Below are 18990 nucleotides of genomic sequence, written 5' to 3' on the forward strand. Positions count from 1 at the left end.
GTAGATAAGGTGAATACTCTAAAGCCCTTTTTGCAATTACTCAACTTGTAGCGAAACTTTTTTCCCAGTTGAGTTTGCAATCAAATGGAAAGTTGGAGATTTATTTTTTCAAGTGTCTCCCATCTCTATCACAGTGCATTTCTAACACAGCTTTAGGCTTGTCTGGAAAAAGAAAAATTGGCCTAAGAAACCAAATCTAATCTTAAAATTGACTAAAACATTCTAGAAAACTTTAGTAATTAACTTTTCCTGTGTGCCTACAAGAAACTGTCTTAAAGTGTCTTTCAGGAAAACATTTATATTTTATGTCTGCTTCAAGTAGCCTGAGGAATTATTTGGCAGAGTTACAGTTCAATGCATAAGATAATTTGAAAACAAAAAGTGACTGGCAAATGTAAAATATAGCATGCATTTGCACTCTGTTGAAAGCATCTTGAACAAATGCATCCTAAAACACAAAATTCCTCTTAGCTAAATAAAATTTTAAAATTCCTCCTACCTAGATGAAATGAAATCAAGCACCGAATTAGACTTGAATTTCTAAAATTTCTGCTTTAAAATTCTTTCTAATGCAATTAACAGAAATTGGTCAAGGGCTATCTCACTTCTAAATAAACCCAAACCAGAAAGTTAGGAAAACTTGTAAGCCCTATTTTTTTATTTTTTTTTAATGTGTGTATGAGTATTTATTCCACGGGGGAGACTGGTTATTACCTACAAGAATTTATAGCAAGAATAGCCTTTATGGACAGAGTAGAAGATGCACGTATTCCTGACAAGGACAAACCCTGTTTACACCCTGGTGACAACAACACACCTCCTATCCTGTCCAACTCTTTATTATGTTATAGGGCATGGTTCAAACATGTTTTTCACCTGCAAATTATGTGCAGATCCTTATTCTTCCATACCTGAGAGGAAGAAAAACCACTGATTAACATTCAAGCTGAGCGATCGATACATTTTGGTCCTATTGCTTTCCTGTTGCTGCTCCCTACAAACATTTCCAATACAATGACAGAAGAAAGCAAAAGCAAAAAAAAAAAAAAAGATGTGAACTCTGATGCAAGCCAGAAGCAGAATTTTAAACAATTAAAGTGCAGATTATGAAAACGTAATAAAAATATGTATTTTTATATAAATATATTTCAAAGCCTGGTAGTAGACTTCACGTTTTTTTTTTAAAACATTATAAATATAAACAAAGACATTAAAAATGGAGGTGCCACCAAGAGATCTAAGTTCTAAAACCAGAGTTCCACTGGCAGCTTAATCTCTCTCTTTTCAGGAACTATTCTTATGAATTAACAAAAGAGTTATAAGATTATTAAGAGTCTTAAGAAAGAAAAGAATCTTTTAAAAGATTCCAGCAGAGAGGAGTACATTCAAAAGGAGCTACTATAGGAAAATATTGTTTAGAAAGCTGATTTTTATGACCAGTTCCCTAATAAATGATTATGGAAAACATCTCCATAGAATACAGAATGTTTGATAACTTCAAAAAAAATAAAGTCTTGCACTTACAAAGCAGAATTTGAGAACGAATAGGCAAATTTTGAGCATCAACATGTAGTAAAGTATATTAAAAGTCACAGTATAATACTTAAACAGAACTTTCCTGGAACTCTCAGATAACTTCTTTGCATTTACTTGTTGTGTTTGGTTATCTTTCCATGTGACAAAGCCAAGAAAGTCTGAACCAACATCCATATCTAACCCATTCACCATATTTTCAAACAGTGCAATCATATTTAGGCTAGAATTTGTCAATTAAACCCAAGAACTGAGTATAAGACATCTCCCTGCTACCATTAAAAAAGTGTTTTTTTTAACGAAGGATATCTCAGAAGCTGTTGTAATCAGTGATATATGTCTGTAAGCACACAGCAAGTACCAAACAGGTGAAAGCGTTCAGAAAAAGGATTTGGAAAATGTAGTAAGGAATGTATGATTGAAAGTGGCTTATTAAAATAAATAAATAAATAAAACAAAACCAGAAATCCTAATCCACACACAAAGGAAAAAACACCATTGGAAATGAGCTCTGATGACTTTAAACTAGGAAAAAAAGTTTCAGGGCAGCTAAAAAGCTAACGAAGCCAGAAGTCTCTCCTCAGAGTCCATAAGCCTTGAATTCATGAAGAAGCACTGTATTTACTTTCTGAATATTTGCATAACATTAAAAGACCCTCAGAACAGACAGCAAGCTCGATCTTGGGACAGGAATTGGCCTGACGGGCTGAAGTAAAATGAAGAATGAGGGGACAGGCAGAAGCTCTGAGGATGGATTCCAACCCAGCACAAAATGGAGAAAAGAGGCTCACCACGCCAAACTGTAGACTTCAATCCAGTCTAGTGTCCGGTGTCTACAATTGCTCATATGGGAGGTTTTAGTGAAGGCATAAGAAATTATGCAGGAAACAATTATGTAGGAATCAGATCAATGAGTGGATCTTTTGTTGGAGGACCTAAAACTAAGAGAATACGTTGTGAAGCATGCAATACCAAACTAAGAATTTTGAAATCATATTTTAACCAAGTTTTTCCTTTTCTTTACATGAATTAGGATTTCAAAACAAGCCCAGTTTTCAATGTTGATTCGCATTTTGACTGTAAGCATGCTGTGGCTCAAACCATCCCACTTTGTGAGATGTAGTGTACATACCCTAGCCTAATGGGTTCCCAGTCCTAATCGCATTCCATCCTAGTACCACCCTCGCTACTTCTGGAACAAAAAAAATCTAAATACTATAGAACTAGGTACAGTCAGCCTACTTGGCATGCCATTTTTTAAAAAACAAATTATGTTCACTCACACACGACTTCAGGTAACGCAAAACATGTTATTTTAAATAAGAATACATAGTGCAACTTTTCATACAGCACCACCAAGACAAAGTCGTATGTTTTATAATTGCCTCTGGATGAGGTCCCATCTCAACACTTCATTCATTCAGACAAAAAAAAAAAAAAAAAGACATCTTGCTTCCATCTACTGTTCCCCAGTTGCTGCTGGTAAACAGATCTGCTGTCAGCTTCCTAGAAGATGATCTGCCAGCAAATCTGGGTGGTGGTGCTTCTGAGCAGGGAGGTGGCTGCTGCTGCAAACACAATGCCTGGAGTAGCACAGAAAGCTGGCTTAGTCAGCAAGTGAAGATAGGGACAAACAAGGGGGAGAGGCAGGGGAATGTGACCGACTTGATTGCACAAGTGACTACAGACACAGCCAAACCGGCAAACCTTCTTCGTACCTTCTCTATGCTTGCCTATACTTCTGCTGCTTACGTTTCCACTCATTACCCCAGGGAAGAAAAAGGAAATCAGATGATTTTTTGTTGGATCCAACCCAAGTGGGTAATACATCATTTTTCCCTCACGTGCTAGAATCTGTGGTCTTTCATTCCCTTATTTCAGCTACGTCCATGCTTTCTCCCCAGGTCATTCATGGTAAGAATGCTGCTGCTATTCAAATCATAGGTACTGTACTGAGTTTAATACAGTTAATTTTGGCTCAGAACACAGGCTTAGTGATGATAATTGTCTTCATTATTTTTTTTAAGAGGAAAAAACAAACAAACAAACAAAACAAATAAGTACAGCTTTTATAAAAAACACTGTGTGCAGGCCTGCTCACTAGAGCAAAACTCCATGTGTTATATTTCTCATCAGTGATGAGAAAACCATTTCTTTCAAATGCAGTAAGGCAGTTCCTTATTCTCTGAATTTCTCAGAGGAGGTGCCAGGAACCAGTTACAACCAAAAAAAAAATCAAAATGAAATTGGGAACCTGTGTTTTTTTTGATGATTTTTTTGCATGAAAGGGACAGAGCAGGGACAGGGGCATTACAGTGAATTTGAAAATCTGGGTGCATCTCTGGGACCCTACTTTCTGTGACCGCACTCTATTCAACCAGCTACATTCTCTTCCTGTGCTATCATACCACAAAATTCAGCTTCTGTCCCCATCTTACCACAATCTCCAAATGTCGGCGACATATCCCTATGTTTACAAAAGTGATTGTCCTGGTTTCAGCTGGGATAGAGTTCAACCACATCAGTTGTCAAGTTCAATAGCACCTCACTTTTAAATGTAATGAGCGGGAGGAACAAATACTTGAAAATACATCTGACATTGAACAACAGCAGCTCCTGGGTATTTAAACTTCCGTATATGAATAAATGGTGCACAACGCATTAGGCAGACAAGACACAAAAAGAGAAGGAAAAGTGACTCTTAGCTGCAGGACCCAAGAACACTTCTGTGTCTGGGTGCACCCTGACTTCGTGCTGGAGTAAGATCTCTTTAACCAAGCTAACTGCTTTCATTCTACACTGCCTTCTACATTTACTGTCCCTTCTGCCCCTACCATCAGAGTACATGACACAGACATTTCCATTTAGCTAACAGAGGTACTACCAGCAGTACTGCTGTGCTAACATGATGTTCAGCCATGTGAGAAGTCAAGGAAATAAGGTTGTCAAGCGATTCCACAGCCCTTGCACTACTAGCAGTAGGAGCACCTTTTATTTCTTCTTCCTCTTTCCTGCTGTAGAGTATTCCTGAAGGTTACAAACTAAAACAGACAAAAAAAAAATTGGGATGCTTTTGAATCTGTTACCCTAACAACCCTTGCCATTGAGGAAGAGCATTTTTCAGGAAAAAACTCGTGTCCTTGCCACCTTATGAGGCACTTGAGATTCCAGCCAAATGGCCAAAATAGAACTACCAAGTTCTACTCTACCAAAGCCACTCCAAGGCCAACTGCGTAGGACGGTATTTTAATGGTACTTAAAATTTCTGCATTTTAGTTTTTAGAAGAAGCTGGGTTGATTTTTTTGTTTGTTTGTTATTAAAGAAAACAATCACTTAAAAATAATTCTGAAAAAAAAAAAAAAAACAAAAAAAAACCAACAACAACAACAAAAAACACTATTTAAATGCATACTTTCAGAGTGCAAAGCCCAAGACTAGCTTGAAATGTTTGGCATTTTACCTTTCCCACATTGAAAAAGGTGAGAGTCCTACTTGTTAGCTCCCCATTCCTACAAGTATTTAAGTTTAACCATGTGAGTAGTACAGGAATTAAAACACCTGCAGAAGTGTTTGCTGGATCCAAGCCTAAAGCAGAAAAGTGGGAGTTCAGATTCCTGGGGTTTCATTCCTGGCTCTTGTTAAGAACTCCCTTTGCAACTTCTTGCACTGGACTTATATTTTTCCCACCTGTAAACAAGGAATAAAATCAACCTCTAACAGAGGGACATTTTAAATCTTAATTAAATAGTATTAAAGTGCTTTGAAATTCTTTAGATGAAAGGTGCTACAAGAGAGTGAAATAGTGTTATTGCCATTTTCATTTCTCTAGCAGATTTTAATAGTATTTACTTCATTGTTATGCCCTGTATATACTAGATATCTGTCTCAGCAAGAACTGTATGTAGCTACAGGTTGCGACCAGAAGATGCTAAAATACTTTTCTTAGCCAGTGTGGACAGATTTCACTGCACATGCTCAGTTCTTTTTTAAAACCAATCCTATCAACAGATGAGTTAACCTGCAACAATCTATAACATGCTTACGTTCTCTTTCCTACATTAACTAGGAAAACTACATTAGAATCTTCTGGACATTTACTAAATCATAGTTGATGATTTCATTAATAGTCAGAATTCACACCAACATTGACCAAATCTGTTCTGTATCAAAATTGCTACAGGAAAAACAACAACAGAACAGATCTTTGTCAAGGAATCATCCAAATGGTATTTTAGAAGTCATTATTTAAACTCACACATGTTGTTATACAGCTTTCTAAACAGTGACTCAACCAAACCAAGCACAAAATGCCTCGTTCTCTAGTTAAACTTGCCCAACCTTGCAGCAGATGCAGGCAGCTGAAAGAGCAAACACAAACACATGGCAGTGCGGGTTACCTCCACCTTATTCTTACACACTGACATGGAGTTGACTTGGGCCACAACTGCTGCCCATATGCAGACATGGGCACGGATTGCAAATACAACATTAATCTGTGGTCCCTTTTTCCTCAAGGAAAAGCCAGAAGGATACAAAGAGTCCCATGGGGGCAAGCTCATGAACTACAAGCTGGAACACATGGCCATAAATGCAACAGTTTGAAGAAAAAAACAAACACCTCTCAAAATGGTAAAATAACAAGAAAAAGATGACAAGAAAAAAAAAAGCAAACGACTGCTTGCATCAAATCTCTAATAAGTCTCTACATCACAATAAAACTATGGCAAAAAAAACATGATTCTGATTTTTTAACCACTGTGAATGAAAACAAGATGCAACCATTTACTAGAACATCAAAAGAACTGTTTTATGGTCTCTTTCTATATTTGATCAACATTTTGACTTTAATTGGAAAGGTTCCAGTCATTCCGCAGCATTTTCATGGAGCATAACAACAATTCTTCAAAATGAAGTCATCCTCGTTCTTCCAAAGGTGTTTTAAAGCCAGAACAGCATACACAACACATCAAGTGTCTTCTTCTAAATATGTCCTTTACAGAGTGCGTTTTGATTGTTTGTTTGTCACAGGTTGAGACCTTTGAGGACCTCTTGAACCTCCTCTCTCAGTTACGGGCATTTACAACTTTTCTCCACCTTCTTAAGTCTGTCATCTACTTTCACAACATTTGTAAAAAATAATAATAATAATAATAATAATAATAATAATAATATATATATATATATATATATATTTATTTATTTCTCTTAAATCTTCTGCCAGATCTGGCTAAAACTGGCCAGAAGTTCAAAGAGGATTTCGCAAACAGACTCCCAAGCATGAACACACAGTTGCATGTCATCCTATGCTTTTGATTGTAGGAACGTGATTTCACACTGTGAAGCTGCAGTTCAGGGAATCTCTCTCTTGTAAAACAAAAGATACAAAGACAGTGAAAACCTTTCCACACATTCTTACCCATTTTTCACCTTTAGATAGTTGATATACAATTTTCACTGCATTTACCATCACTCAGAGTTCAGAAATGTAATACAATAGAAGTACACAGAACCAGCAAGTGGAATAGATCAATCCACCAAATAACCCCTAGAGTCAGGTATGAGCTAGTCATGGAACCAAACCCATTTTGCAAACAGACCTCTATCTACAGGTGTCTCTCTCATGTGATTGGGTCTCCTCATTTCTTGTTTTCCTTTTCTGGATAGTTCTCAGTGTTGGTAGAAAGGGAGCCTATCCATTCTGATATTCAAAATCTTGTGCACACTGCTATGCCAAGGTATTCAAAATGCCTTGAACAATAACACTTGCAAGCCTAAAGGGATTAAACCCACTCCTTGGGTTACATGTATGTTTTAAGGTATTATTGACTGGCTGATCTATACTTACAGACACCACAAAAAATTCATTCCAGTCTTTTGGTCATGGGAAACACGCCAATATACTAGTCATCTCTGCAAGTGTAAGTTCCCATCAGTTGCAGGGTGTGATTAAACATTTACAGAACGCCGCCTGCCATTCAGAACAGATCTCCAAGATCAGACAGTCATTCTTCACATTCATAGATACCAAAGTGCTGCTGCACACTGAGAACTTGGCTTTTGTCACTGTTAAGAAAAAAAACAAAACCAAAACAATCGAACTACTAGAGCAGTTAATCCCTGGAAGGCCTTGTGACCACATTCCTTGACAGGTTTGATAAATATGGAAATAGTGAAAACGTTCTGACTTGTTAAACTTGCAGTCTCTTTAATACATTTCTTGGCCCCAGCAAGCACAGACTGCTGACTTGGCAAGCCCAGGGGACCTTTGCTCACCTTTCTCAATAGACCCATGCTGATAAGTCTGAGTTTCCCCAAGAGCAGAACAAAGTCATGCTTATTAAAATGTTTATTCAATTCATAGAGCAGAGCAGCTCTTTCATGAAAGCAGGTATCAGAGCAAGAGGAAGATCTACAGGAACGTACATACAACCATAGAGGCTAAATTCAACTCGACTCTGAATGACTCATTCTTTAAAAAACAAACAAGACCAAAATGTCTTTCAGTTTCATGGAACACTGACCTCTAAAGAATATCATTTATTTATTACACACGGATGAAAAATACTGGGTTAGCAAAGAGAACAACAGTATTAAACTTAAATCACTGTTGTCATTTTTTTTGCTACTGTATAGTTCACTAGCCATTGGTTCATATGTGGTTCATATGACAATAACCAAAGCACGTTGTCAACAGATAGCTTACATTGTTATATATCATTGATTCTGCATAAAGATACATACATTTACCAGTTTTAAGAATATTACAGTGTGCAGGAGTTCTATAGTGCCCTTACATGGCACACCTGACTTACTACTTACACTCCGCACAAGAAAGCAGATTGCTCCATCCACAAGAATAAAGGATAGCAGTATAAAAGGTGGGGAAGAGAACTCCAGTGCCTACATACTACTGACTGCTAATTATTTTGTGGGAAAAAAACCTCAACACATATTAACGCACATTTCTGCAAACCAAGCTGTTTTTCACAAGAGGTGTCACGACAGCTGACAGCGTGAGCCAAGCTTTCAGCTGTCCTATATGAAAAAAAGAAAATACAGTTTTGATGCTTATAGATTAGGTCTTTTTGAAAGGTTATGATGCACTCACAGTGCTTCCAAATGGAAAATTGTTTCTGTGAGATGAAAGTATTTTAAAGGACTATAAACTAGCCACTCTTACAGGCAATGTCCGGAAAACAAAACAAAAACAAAACAAAACAAAACAAAAACAAAACAAAAAACAACTTTTACACAGAATTTACACAATTGTGTTTTGTTTTCTCCTAACAAAGAGATTCCTAAATCATTCTGCATATCATCCCAGAAACTACATACCTGTCAATCACCATAGCTGAGGCTTTAAATGTAAGCCTTAATATTAATTATTATAAACTATAAGCATAAAAAATCTGGAATTCTGTCTTGAGCCAGATAGCTCTGGGGCATGAAACCAACTGAACTCTACTTTAGCCTTCTCCTCAAGATACACAAAGTTTACCCTTGCACTCAGCCTTGCCCACCCCCCCCCCCCCCCAAATACAAATTTCCTTTATTCAGCAGCTGTGGATTGTTATATACTTGAATATTACTGCAGTTATGCCAATTAACTACATGATATTGGCACGCAATTTTGTATAAAATTATAACATATAAAACATATTCCCCGATATAGAAATTAAAGATAAATAACTACTTTTCAAATACTTCAGAGTATTTCTGGAATACATTTGCTTCTAACATAAATTTTCAGGGCTAGACAAACACTTCAAAACAACAATCAAGGCAAAACATTGCCTACAGAACTACTTAAACTGATGAGTTTTCTTATATATAAAAACATTAATAGATGAGGCAGAATAACAGCACAATTTGATAATATATTGGATTCACAGGAAGCCATTTAAAAACGTGTGAGAGATGGAAGGACTTCAAAGCTGAAGTTTATTTTAGTTAATAATAGTGCGCAGTGTGGTCACAATTACGCCTGTGAAAACTCTGAATAGCAGGGAGCTGGTTTTATTTTCAAAATAAATGCTTGGTTTTAATTCTGTGACCTTATTTATATAAAACAGAAGAGCAGAGGCATAACAAAGCAAAGTTAAAGGAATTGACTAGAAAGAAAATTGAAACTGGTCAGTTTGTTTTCTTTACTCAAACCAATTTAAAAGCAAGATACAACCAAGGCAACCATGCAGACCATTATATTCTTCAAAATATTTTGCCCCCGTAAAACACGATTTCCTTAGCCACACAAGAGATGTGCATCCTTTAAACATAAAAAGCAGTAGATGAGTAGAGAGGAAAGAAAGAAGAAAAACAGATAGGGAAGGACAACAGGTATCACCATGATGATGGGCAAAAGTCATGTGAAGATGCTCGATGTAATACATTCTTGTTGAAAAAAGAAGCAACTCAGTATCAGAACACCTAAAACCAGAGGAGTTTTGCATTTAAAATTCAGTATGCTCTTTGAAATAGACAAAAAATACAAACTTCATAAACAGCCTATAATTCTTTCTATGGCATTTGGTCATGATAAAATAGCATCAAAATAGACTACCGTTTTCAGGAAGAATAAGATCTGATGCAATCAGATGTCTCATTTGCAAGAAAATGTCCAAACAAGTTAACAAAAAATATCTACATAAGTGTGTGTTAAAATCTTTTCAACAGGAAAATGTTCCTGGAACTTATAAGATAAAAGATGTTCATACACTCAACAATGAACAAATTCCAACTCTGATTCTTCATCAGGGTGGTAACGTCCAGGCAGGTAAGCAGGAGAAGAAAAAGTGAGTGGCTCCCCTCTGCTTTCAGTCCATTGCTCACTCCCATTTGCTCTCTCCCTTTCTGAGCACCCTTCTATAACAGCAACACAATTTTACATTGTAAATTGACTACAGACACTATGTCAGGTTGTGTGTTAGTGGTGACTACCTGTGATCACAATATTACAAGGAGTCAGAACCGCTAAAACTGATTTTATGTTCCATCTGGAATTATGTTTTATTTCAAAAGACAAACTACATCTACTCTCTTGAGCAGATCTGCATCTCTCTATACCTCATCTTCAGAAATCAGTAGAGGTGCCAATTCCTGCTGATTATACCAGGCTTGTCTGAGACAGAACTGAGTGGTATAAACTTGAGAGACCGACACGCTACGAAGAAGCTTGTAGAATTAAGAGATCAAGCTTTAGAGGCAGAATTAATACTCTGTTTTTCTTTTGACTTTCATAGAGTGGCAAGAACCTGCTGCAGAGAATTAAAAAAGAACAGCTTGGTGTAGATCATAAAAGTCAGTGTTGCATTTGCATAATTGTGCATCATTACTGATAGGAATTTTAGGACAGCTTAAGTAACCACTGAAACATAGCATCTGAAAGCAGGCAATGGATTACATGTAAACCCAGGAGAACAACTGCTAGAATGCAAATATTTGGTCAAAGCATTAGCTATCTACAAACAGGGCAAAAAGCAGAAGAAATAAGCACATTGTGGGGCTTTTCCAATTACAAATAAATCTGCCAGTTCAATTTGGAAGAAGTTCAAGTAGCAATTCAAACTTTTAATACATTGCAAAGGGACAAGGAAAAACTGGGTAAATAGAAAATTTGCCTTCCTGTTACCGATAGCTGGTACATAAGCCTGATGCGAGTGCAACACATTCTGGGTTGCTGGGGAGAAAAGAGAAAAGAATTAACAATGAATAACTTTAACTGCTACATTTGTAGGAAAATTATATTGTGGAATCATATTGCAGTGAATCTAATGATAGCATTTACTTTAGCATTTGAATGCTAAAAAAAGGATATGTGAACAAATATTCAGCAAAGCATATCATGACTAAAAAGGCACCCACATGCCAAGCAGCAGGACATAAGGAAATGCAAACCTAAACAAAAACCCCAAAGAACAAACATTGCAAAACAGCGTAGTTAAATAAAAATAAACATTGAGGGTATAAAAAGGTTAAGTTTAAAAAACAGAGGAAAAAAAAGAGTAAACCTAGACCCATGCCCCATGATGTGACACCTATAGAAATACAGAAAACAAAGTTCATGCAAAGATATAGGTGCTATAAAAGACTCAACTATTTTATAATATAAAAAGCAGAAGAATACGATACAAATGCAGAGTACCAGTTCAGAAGAAATAATATCTTATACAGTAGTACAGGTTACAGGGGCTCCATGAACAGCAGGAGGATTAAGATTGAGAAGAAAAGCAATACCCAGAAAAGAACTCACAAATGGTATTTTAAATGATTCACTGACATTAAACTATAATTTATTAAAAAGGAAAAAGTAGTGAACTTCACTAAGAGGCCTGTTGAAGAGCAGTTTGCAAAATTATTAGAAACAGCACCTCATTCACATTGCAGATTATAGAAAGGAGAAACAGCTCAGTAATTAATCATAGTATTTTCAGCAGATATCTGAGAAAAACCCACAAGAACAAAAAGCAGCATCTAGGGAAAAAAAAAAAAAAAAAAAAAAAAAAAAGACATAAAGTTAGGACTGACCATGGAGGTGGCTGTTAGAGACAAGGGATCAGATCCTCTGCTACTCTATACTAGTAAGGGGTTAAAGGGAACTCCAGCAGGTTTTGACTTGTCAACAAAAGGAAAAAAGACATTACTGAGTCATCCAAAAACTTCTGTGTCCTTTATAGCATTAGAGAAGAATCAGATAGCAACGACTATGTTAAACTAAATTCAGTACTGTCACTAAGGTAATGCTTTCCGGGCTAGCAGGACTTCACACCTTCCGTTTGTAAACACATCAGTCACAAGTAGGGAGGCCTTCTATCAGAGGACCAACAAACTGTTTCAACCTCTTCCAGTTTGGAACATTATGTAAACGGAAAGCTTTCCTTGCCCTTATTGCCTAAAATAAAAGCACTGAAACAAAAAATCTGAGGATCATGTCCTAATCACCTAATCCTATTACCCAGAGAATCTTAATAGATGATCAACAGCAACTATAACACAACAACCAAGGTAGTTACAACTGCCTTTGCTGGCCTGGTAACTTCAGAATCAGTTCTTTTTTAAGAGAGTAACATAGAGGTAGACCATAGCTGTACATGGAGAAAAACATATGTGATTTTGCCTCTGCTGTGACACAGAATATTGTGTTTTCCTTCCTTTCTTAGAGGAAAATATTTCACTGTAGATAAACAAGGGGATATAACAAGGAGTGCAACTTGCTACAGAACACATGAAAATGCCTTTGACCACAAGTGATACCCTGATGTGTTAGAGCAAAATGGGGAGGATGAGAGAAAATGAGGAGAAAATGAATTGCTGGGTATCCTGCAAAACAGACTGAGTTGGATTGATGGGACTGAGATCAACTTCTCAATTGAGAAGGCACATCCCAGCACCTGCAGTCTCAGGTGGACTTCCCTCCACATTGCTAGCACTTCTGTGGTACAAAGTTGCCCAAATATATTTATTAGGGTAACACTACCCTATGTGCTCAAAGGGAAAGAAGAGCAAGAATAGAGATGGCATACAATTCCACTTCCAGTGACACTACCCTGCTAGGTTTTATTGTGACCTTCATTTATACAGCTGATTATGAATTCCTGGTGAACTCTGATTACTGCAATAGCAGCTGTACTACTTCCTTTCTCTTTGCACTTAACTGCACTCTTGCTTAGTGAGTGGTATATGAATGTTTATGAAACAAGTACAGGAAGATCAAATAAAAGCAATGATTTCCTCTTAGACCTCCACCAGTACATTACATGGAACCTGCCAACACGGGACCAGTTAGTCTCTGACCTGCAGCAGCTGGAAGTAGCTGGATTCCAGATGGCCTTAGAAAGCTGCTTTTGTACAGCCTGCATCTTTCTTCTACCAACCTGACACAGAAAATCAGAGCAAGCTCCCATGACAAATGACATCTCCAGACAGAGGAAATTCCCAGCCATCCAGTCTGATGCAGTCCTGGCAGTCAGTGTAGGATCTCGTTTGAGATCTGTCAGGTCCACTACTACAGGAATGCCACCACTACTGAAACTCAACCCTGGTTTCTCTATACCAAAATCCATCCGTACAGTCTTCATGTCACTGGCATCCCAAAATAAAATGCCATTACATTATACCTTATCACACCTCATATATCCTGGATCCTTACTCTCCAAAATGATTATTTCAGAAAGAAGAAAGGATTCAAGTCATTACCCTGAGGTTCACTATGTGTGTACAATATACTAGGTATGATTTACTAGGCAAGCACAGCCAGAAGTGAGGTGCATGCCTCGTCCAAAATATTTTTATTTACAAACTTGGCTGGTTGGGGAAGTTCTATACAAGGCTCAGAATGGGTCACAACAATTCCCCCGTCAAAACGCAAAACAATTCAAAGAACAATTCTCAGCTAAAAACGTGAGTTATTCTCCCCAAAATCCTACTGCCAAGCCTAAAATAAGCACAGGAGTTAGACTACCACTGTATTTAGCTTTGGCTAATGCAGGTAGCAATATGCACACTGAAGGATACATAAGAATGAATTTAGGAAAAATCATAACATATAGACAAATTCACTAGTAAATTTAGGTTGACAACAGTGCAACTCAATGAAAACCTTATGAATTATTTCAAAGATATTAATGAAAAATTTTTGAAAAGCCTACATTCTTTCAATATCATCATCATCTGGAGAAAATAACTTATTTGGAGAAGCTTTTAATAAATTAACTTGTATTATAAAATTATTTTGTCCTAGAAGACTTGTGCTCCACATATATACATTAATGTATATTTTTAGTAAATGTTGACATTTATAGATGTATAAATAAAACATAGCTAAATTATTGCTTTAGGTACACAGCAAGCCTCACTTTTAAGTTACGTTACACGACCAATATACATCAGTGACTGGTGAGGTATGATATTTCTTTCACCTTATGTAGTTATTAGCAAAATTAAAAACATTTGTATTCCAAAGCAGAACACAGTAACCAACAACCAAAAACAATAAAAGACAAATTTGCCTTAAGAATTCTCTCATTTTCACTCTTGAACTATCTTGTTTTAATTTTCCATGATCACACTTGAAAAACAGGGCTATAAAAAGACAATTACATGTGTGCCGGATGCCTCTCAAGGAGAAATTACTCAATTTGTTTTCTCTTCATTCTGAAGATTGTGATCTAAGCACTGCACACCACTGCAGCTCTGTCTTGAACACCAAATTACTCTTTTCTTTCTGAAGCGTCCACTAAATGTTTCACAGCTGCTTTGCCTTCAGAATACCTCTGTACTGAGAAAGGGATCAGCTCCATTTGCAGACAGGGAACGGAGCCACAAAAAGTTCAAGTTTTGAGTGCCTGCTTGAGCCACTCAGGACTTGATAGTTCAGTTTAATATGGCACACTGCTACATTTGATTAGTTAAAAGAACAGCCTCTACTCAATGTAACTGTAGATGAGTGAACACTTCACTCTTAATCTCACAAATCAAGCATTTAGAAAAGGAGATGTAATATTAATGATCAGATATGAAGAACCTGCTCAATTATTTAGTCATCCCTAAGCATACTTCTACATAGTTACCAAACCAAAGGCATATCTGATTCCCCAGGGAAGAATTCAGCTGTCTTGATTATGTATTATTTACTTCAAAAACAAAAACAAAAAAAAAAAACAAAAAAAAAACCAACACCATTTTTTGCAACCTATGAGGCAGTGATCTTACAGTCTCTTTCAATGCAAACAGACCCATTCCCTGAACAGATTGAGGCAGGGATACCCTGTAAAATAAAAGTACGCATTAGTGAGATTAGATTATTTCATAATACTAAAAGGGAAAAATTACTGTTGCGTGGAAACATTTAATATCCTATTCTTGACTCTGTCACACTACCCTCAATAATGTTTTGATATATTTAAACACTATTATATATCTCCATGTTTCCACATGGGTTCTGTTAAGAATATTAAAGATTATTGCATTATTCTGATTCATTTGAGCTCATGGTCTAAGTATGAACAAGCTGCCTTTCACGTGGAAAGCTCTGTATTCCCTGACCTACAGCAGACCCACCAGTAGACAGCTTTAGTCTGAGGGTTGGAGGGAGATTTGCTGTTATATTGAAGCAAAGTTGTGTTCAGTAATGTTTCTTTCTTTCCAGAGATACTGAAGCTGTTTCAGAGCTCTTCACATAGTGTATTTCTGGTGTAATCAATCATTAAATCATTAAAAATCTTTTAAATCTTTTTTTTAATTAATTTTTTAAGATTTTTTTTTTGGAAAAAAAAAAAAAAAAAGCTCTTTTGCTATCTAATATTACCATCTTGGAACTACAGAAAAAGATATATATATACATATTTGCAGCAACGCATTAACCAAAAACAGAAGCCAAACAGGAAAGAGTGTGTTCCCGATGAAGCACATTTGTTTCTTCTGCAATAGCAGAGCATACTGTTTGCTGACAAACCAAGTACCAGAAATTCCATTTGTAATACACAATAAAGAATATTCATAGAAGAATTACATTTGTTTGACATTTAACTCAAAACTGTATTAGCTTGGTTCCAAGTACAGTCTTTTTTTGGTGTGTTTTTTTTTTTAATGGTTGTTTGTTATTGTTTTTTTAATGTATGGACATAATTACTTTAATCAATACCAAATACTCCAGTAGATTCTTGAGAGTAAGGATTTTTTTTAAGCTTTTGGATACAGAGTTATATTTTGAGAATTAGAAACTTCAATCCACAAACCACTGTACTTCAGTACAGCTTTTTCTTTCAGGCTGGTTTATGACACCAAAGCAGCAAATGCAGTTGAATTTTAGTCGCTTATGAGCACTGCAAACACATGTCAGACCAATAAAGCACGTTATCAAGCTCCTAGCAGCAACTGAAAGAAGTTTTACGAATTTGTCTTTAATCTAAAAAGCAAATAAACAAACAAAAATACCCAAAGAACGACAGATTATATAAGCCTTTATGTGCAAGTAAAAACGTTGATCTCATTTTACATGTGAGACATACTTGACACTATTGCTTTATATTGTATTTGGTCTAATTGTTGACTTGATGTCCCGATCTTCTGACATTGGGGACTATTTCATTAGTGCTGGGTCTGCCTCTGACTCACTTAGCAATCTTTGAAGTTGCTATTTTTCCACTCCATGATTTAGTTACCTATCCATATAACTTCTTTTATATCAAACAATGTTTGTTTGAAATGCGTTTTAAGATTCTAAGATAAAATATCTTAAGCTTTCCGAAAGCTTAGAATCTTGCTTGACACACACAGCCTTCCTGTCCAAACAAGTTGCAAGTATTATTATCCCAAAATTGCACTAAGGAACAAAAATTAGGCCACAGTGTCCTGTACCTTGCGTTACCTTGTGACGCCTCTCAGCAGATGATGCAAACAAACTGTGCTATGGCCACATGGGGATCTGAACGCTCACTTACAAAGAATGCAGTCTTCGAGGGCTAAGAGCATCTCCAGGCGTCTGCATAGATACATATGTTTGTTTACTGAGATTCAAGACAACCCAAATGATTGATAAAACATTTAGCATTTAGAACCTTCAGCGTCAACACTTCAGAAGAAATCTCGTATTATTCTTGGTAAGAAACTTAGGAAATTGGTAAGAAAATAGTCAGGACACTTTTGTATATCAGACTGGAATTTTTCACAGAAAGGTTTTCCCTTGTAAATTTGTCTGCACCTAGTTTAATCAACAAAATTTGCAGCTGTTAACAGGTTCTGCTTCCATATGCTACCCCATATAAATGTTTCTTAATCGAGACAGTAGCTGGTTCAGAGTCCAACTGCCTTAATTGGATTTGGTACAAGAAAAAGCGTAACTATTTAAGTTAACCACCAAAAGAAGTACATTCAAGTGGAGGTCACAGGAAAGCTGCTTTCCTCTGACTGAAGAATGTAAGCACAAGGACAGAGGAGGTGCTGCTGCTCTGCTCACACACACAGCACAGACAACAGCTGCAGATCAGGCGCCCTAATCTCAGTAGAGATGTACTGCCCCTCGTTACGGCCAGCTAATTGAGCTGACGCTGGGTGGAGCACATAGAAGATACTTTCGGCACAACTTGAGGTAATAACTGTAACCTTGCTGGAATACACTGCACGGACAAAACATCTTTATAAAGCATGTTATTTCAACAAGTTAGCTTTGAATTATTACAGAGCCTTCATTTTCTGTCATTCGCATTTCTCATTTCCTGCAACACACACACACGCACACACACACACACGCTCCCCCCTTCAAAACAGGGAGGGGAAGGAGCTTGCCTGGAAGAATGACTGGACTTTTTAGGAAGGTTTGTCTGCTGTAGGTCTGCTTCAGGCCTGCTTCTCTCATCCAGTTAGTTCGACTCGTTTGTTTCAGATTAATTAGATGCAGGGAGGGGCTGTGGGGATCTATTTTAAATTTTTCTTTGCTTTCTACTTTGTATTCACTATTCCCCATCAAGTAAAATGATGAACAGGCTCAAAAATACTGAAGCATCAGGAATTTACTGGGATCTGGGATTGAAAATGGAAGTTTCTAGAATATATAGGAAAAACCATCTTCAAGGCTTTTTCCTTCAACACCCTGAATAAACACATGCTAAAGGGCATTCTCTGATCAGCAAGAACTCTGACATTTTTAACAGAATTTAAAAGGTCTCTAATTAACAGTGACATCACCAAGCTCTTTGCTGGCACTGACAATATTGCTGAAAAGTGACCTCATCTGTGACAACATCAGTCCCCGAGGAATACCCGAGGGTTGTAAACACGGGATATTATTAGCAATAAGTTTCATCCTTATGGAAAAACCTCTATTAAATATTTTACTTTATTTTTTTAAACCAATAATGAGTAGTTCAGTAGCACATAAAAACAGAAGAAAACCTTGGGCCTACTGTACTCTTATCAGTGCTTAGTGAAGTAAAAAACAGGGGAGCTGCCTGCTACCTAACCCTGATGCTGAAACTAAATAGAGAAGGTAAAGGTTAGGGCTGGGGAAAGAGGAGCGACACCTGTATTCTCAGGTCATCCACTAGGACCGCTCTGGTCCCAGCAGAGCCACAGATCCTGACTCCCAGCTAACGGCCATGTACCGACACAGCCAGTGATCAATTATTAGTGGTTATTAAGTACAACCACTTGGCAAATAAAACTAACTCTTAAAACTCTTAAGGAGTTTGTTTCCACCAGAATGGTAGACTAGAGGGCTCTGAAGCATTGAGAGTCCTGCAGTGTATTCTTGTAGCTCATTTTCCCTGCTTTTCTGATACTGTTTTTAGCTTCCTCTCCCCCCATTTTTCTCTCAAAAGCACTTTCTCTTCTGCACTTCCATTCTTGTGAACTTTTAAAAATTTCAAATTAGGTGAAAAGCAGCCGTGCAGTTCTAGTGCTGTAGCTCAAGGACGTTCATTCTTTGAAATTGTCGCTGCCTTGTAACAAGTCCCACACTGCCT

The 18990-nt window shown here is 37.0% G+C and overlaps 1 protein-coding gene across 9 annotated transcripts in view; it reads right to left on the bottom strand.

The window, feature by feature from the left end:
• The window catches only part of RAD51B (RAD51 paralog B), a 465395-nt gene that overhangs the window by 339605 nt on the left and 106800 nt on the right, over window positions 1-18990 (bottom strand). For 6 of the 9 annotated variants that reach the window (XM_068684193.1, XM_068684195.1, XM_068684196.1 and 3 more), the window contains one exon: window positions 11163-11210. The exons of the other annotated variants lie outside the window; for them this stretch is intronic. In XM_068684193.1, the coding sequence (XP_068540294.1) occupies window positions 11163-11210 (48 nt within the window). The remainder of the gene's footprint in view (window positions 1-11162; window positions 11211-18990) is intronic. 9 annotated transcript variants of the gene reach the window in all.

The sequence above is a fragment of the Anas acuta genome, chromosome 5 (genome assembly GCF_963932015.1).
Source record: "Anas acuta chromosome 5, bAnaAcu1.1, whole genome shotgun sequence".
Lineage (NCBI taxonomy): Eukaryota > Metazoa > Chordata > Aves > Anseriformes > Anatidae > Anas > Anas acuta.